This window comes from Entamoeba dispar, genomic scaffold, assembly GCF_000209125.1.
Source record: "Entamoeba dispar SAW760 scf_1105229463071 genomic scaffold, whole genome shotgun sequence".
NCBI lineage: Eukaryota > Evosea > Mastigamoebida > Endamoebidae > Entamoeba > Entamoeba dispar.
The window spans coordinates 1-2,091 of record NW_001855509.1 but is presented as its reverse complement, the minus strand read 5'-3'; the positions used below and the strand labels follow the sequence as shown (position 1 = coordinate 2,091).

At 17.6% G+C, this 2,091-nt stretch overlaps 1 protein-coding gene across 1 annotated transcript, besides 14 other annotated features; it reads right to left on the bottom strand.

Annotated features, from left to right (window-relative positions):
* Positions 1-176: a microsatellite.
* Positions 10-126: a microsatellite.
* Positions 177-198: 22 nt separating the features above from the next.
* Positions 199-326: a sequence feature (AT_rich).
* An 18-nt stretch (positions 327-344) lies between these two features.
* Positions 345-728, bottom strand: EDI_125700 (uncharacterized protein; the record flags this gene model as incomplete). Its single annotated transcript, XM_001740618.1, has 1 exon — positions 345-728. The coding sequence occupies one exon, from the start codon at positions 726-728 to the stop codon at positions 345-347; it is 384 nt and encodes a 127-aa protein (XP_001740670.1).
* Positions 469-645: a microsatellite.
* Positions 697-877: a microsatellite.
* Positions 878-902: 25 nt separating this feature from the next.
* Positions 903-1,059: a microsatellite.
* A 1-nt stretch (position 1,060) lies between these two features.
* Positions 1,061-1,123: a microsatellite.
* A 1-nt stretch (position 1,124) lies between these two features.
* Positions 1,125-1,294: a microsatellite.
* A 10-nt stretch (positions 1,295-1,304) lies between these two features.
* Positions 1,305-1,451: a microsatellite.
* An 8-nt stretch (positions 1,452-1,459) lies between these two features.
* Positions 1,460-1,643: a microsatellite.
* Positions 1,633-1,816: a microsatellite.
* Positions 1,703-1,880: a microsatellite.
* Positions 1,824-1,955: a microsatellite.
* A 96-nt stretch (positions 1,956-2,051) lies between these two features.
* Positions 2,052-2,090: a microsatellite.
* Position 2,091: the final 1 nt, after the last annotated feature.

Sequence of the window (2,091 nt, the reverse complement as noted above, 5' to 3'; positions counted from 1 at the left end):
TTTTCTTTGTTTATTTATTTATTGTAATTTACTCTATTTCATATATCTCTAATTTAATTATGCATCTTTTAATTTTCTTATTTTTAATGCTTATTTTATTTTCTTCTTTTTTATTTTCTTATTTTAATAAGAACAAATCATTATTATTGTGTTATTATGTTTATTTTTCTTTTTATCATCAACCATATCAACAGATACTTTTTATTTCTTAATATAATATTTATTATTTATACTTGTATATCATATCAATTAATTAATAGTATTCTCATCTTTATAATTAAATATACTTTCATTTTAAATGATATTCAATATTCTTAATTAATAATCATTGATATCTTACAAAATTAATTAAAACATCTTATAATCAATAGTAATATCATAACAAGACAATAAATAGGTGAATTTAAAACATAATAAATTATGAATGCATATGGTATGTGTAATGTGTAATATTCTAATCTGAAATAAAAAGATAAAAATAAAAAATGAAAGAAAATAAAAAATAAGAATAAAAGAAAAAGAAAAGATAGAAAAAATAAGAAAAGAAATAAGAAAGAAAATAAAAAGAAATAAAGAAAGAATAATAAAAGAGATAAAAGGGAAAAATAAATTATTCTAAATAACAAATAAATAAAAAAATAAAAAAATAATAAAAGAGAATAAAGAAATAGAAGTGATGAAATGAATGAAAAGAAGAAGATAAAATAATATAAGTAATGATTAATCATAAAAGATGAATAATAAAAATTAAAGAATATAAAATAAAATAATAAGATTAATGAAAGAATAATGATAGATATTATACAATTAATGAAAATATGAAATAAAATGATAGAAATTATAAAAATCAATTGAAATAAAAGAAATAAAAATATAATTCATTTATTCATTATATCTATATAATTTTTATTTTTTATTTCTTCTTTATTTATCTTTATCTTTATTTATTCTTTTTATACTCTCTACTTTTATTTACTTTTTATATTCTTTTATCCTTTTCTTCTTTATCTTTTATTATTATTTATCTCTTTTATTATTTATTCTTTCTTTTTCTTTATTATCTCCTTCTTTTTTTATTATTTTATTCTTTTCTTCTTATTCCCCTCTTCTTATTTTACTTCTTATTTCTTATTCTTTTTTATCTCTTTATTTTTCTCTTATTTCTTCTTTTTTTATCTCTTCTTATTTATTTCTTCTTTTATTTTTCTTTATTCTTTATTCTTTCTATCTTCTTTTTCCTTTATCTTTTTTCCTTTATTTCTCTTTATGTTTTATTATCTTTTTTTTTCTTCTTCACTTTTATATTTTCCTTTATTTATTCCTTTTCTTCCTTTCTTTTTCCTTTATTTCTTTTATTTATCTTTTTATTTTTTACTATCTTCTTTTTATCCTTCTTTATTTATTTTTTATTTCTTATTATACTTGTCTTTTTCTTATTCTTCTTTATTTTTACTTATTATTTCTCTTTACTCTTTTCTTATTTCTTTCTCTATTTATTATATTTGTCTTTTCTATTTCTTATTTCTTATCTTCTTCTATACTATTCATTCTTCTCCATTTTTATTCAGATTTCTCTATATTTTTTATTATCTCTCCCTTTCCTTCTTATTTTATTTGACTATTTTATTCCTATTTCTTTTATTATCCTTTATTATTCCTTTTTTCTATTTTCTACTTTCTTTTATCTTCTTTATATGACTTATTCTTATTTCTTATATTCTTTTGTTTATTCTTTGTTTTCACTTCGTCTATTCTTTTATACTTTTATTTCTCCTTTATTTTTATTTCTTACTATTCTTGCTCCTCCTTTTCTCTTTACTCCATTTTTTTTTATTTTAACTTCTCCCATCTTTCTTATTTTTTATTTCTTTTCTCTTTTTCCTTCTCATTTAGTACTATTTCTTATATTATTTATATCCTTCTTTTTCTTATTCATTTCCTCTCCTGACTTTCCTCATGAATATATTCTTATACAACTACTTCTTCTTTTTAATCTATACTAGTAGCCTTGTTTGTAATCTCCTCTGTTCTTTGTGAACTGTGATTTCAACTTCTTTTCTTTCTTCTTTTTTTATTTTTTTTATTTTTTTA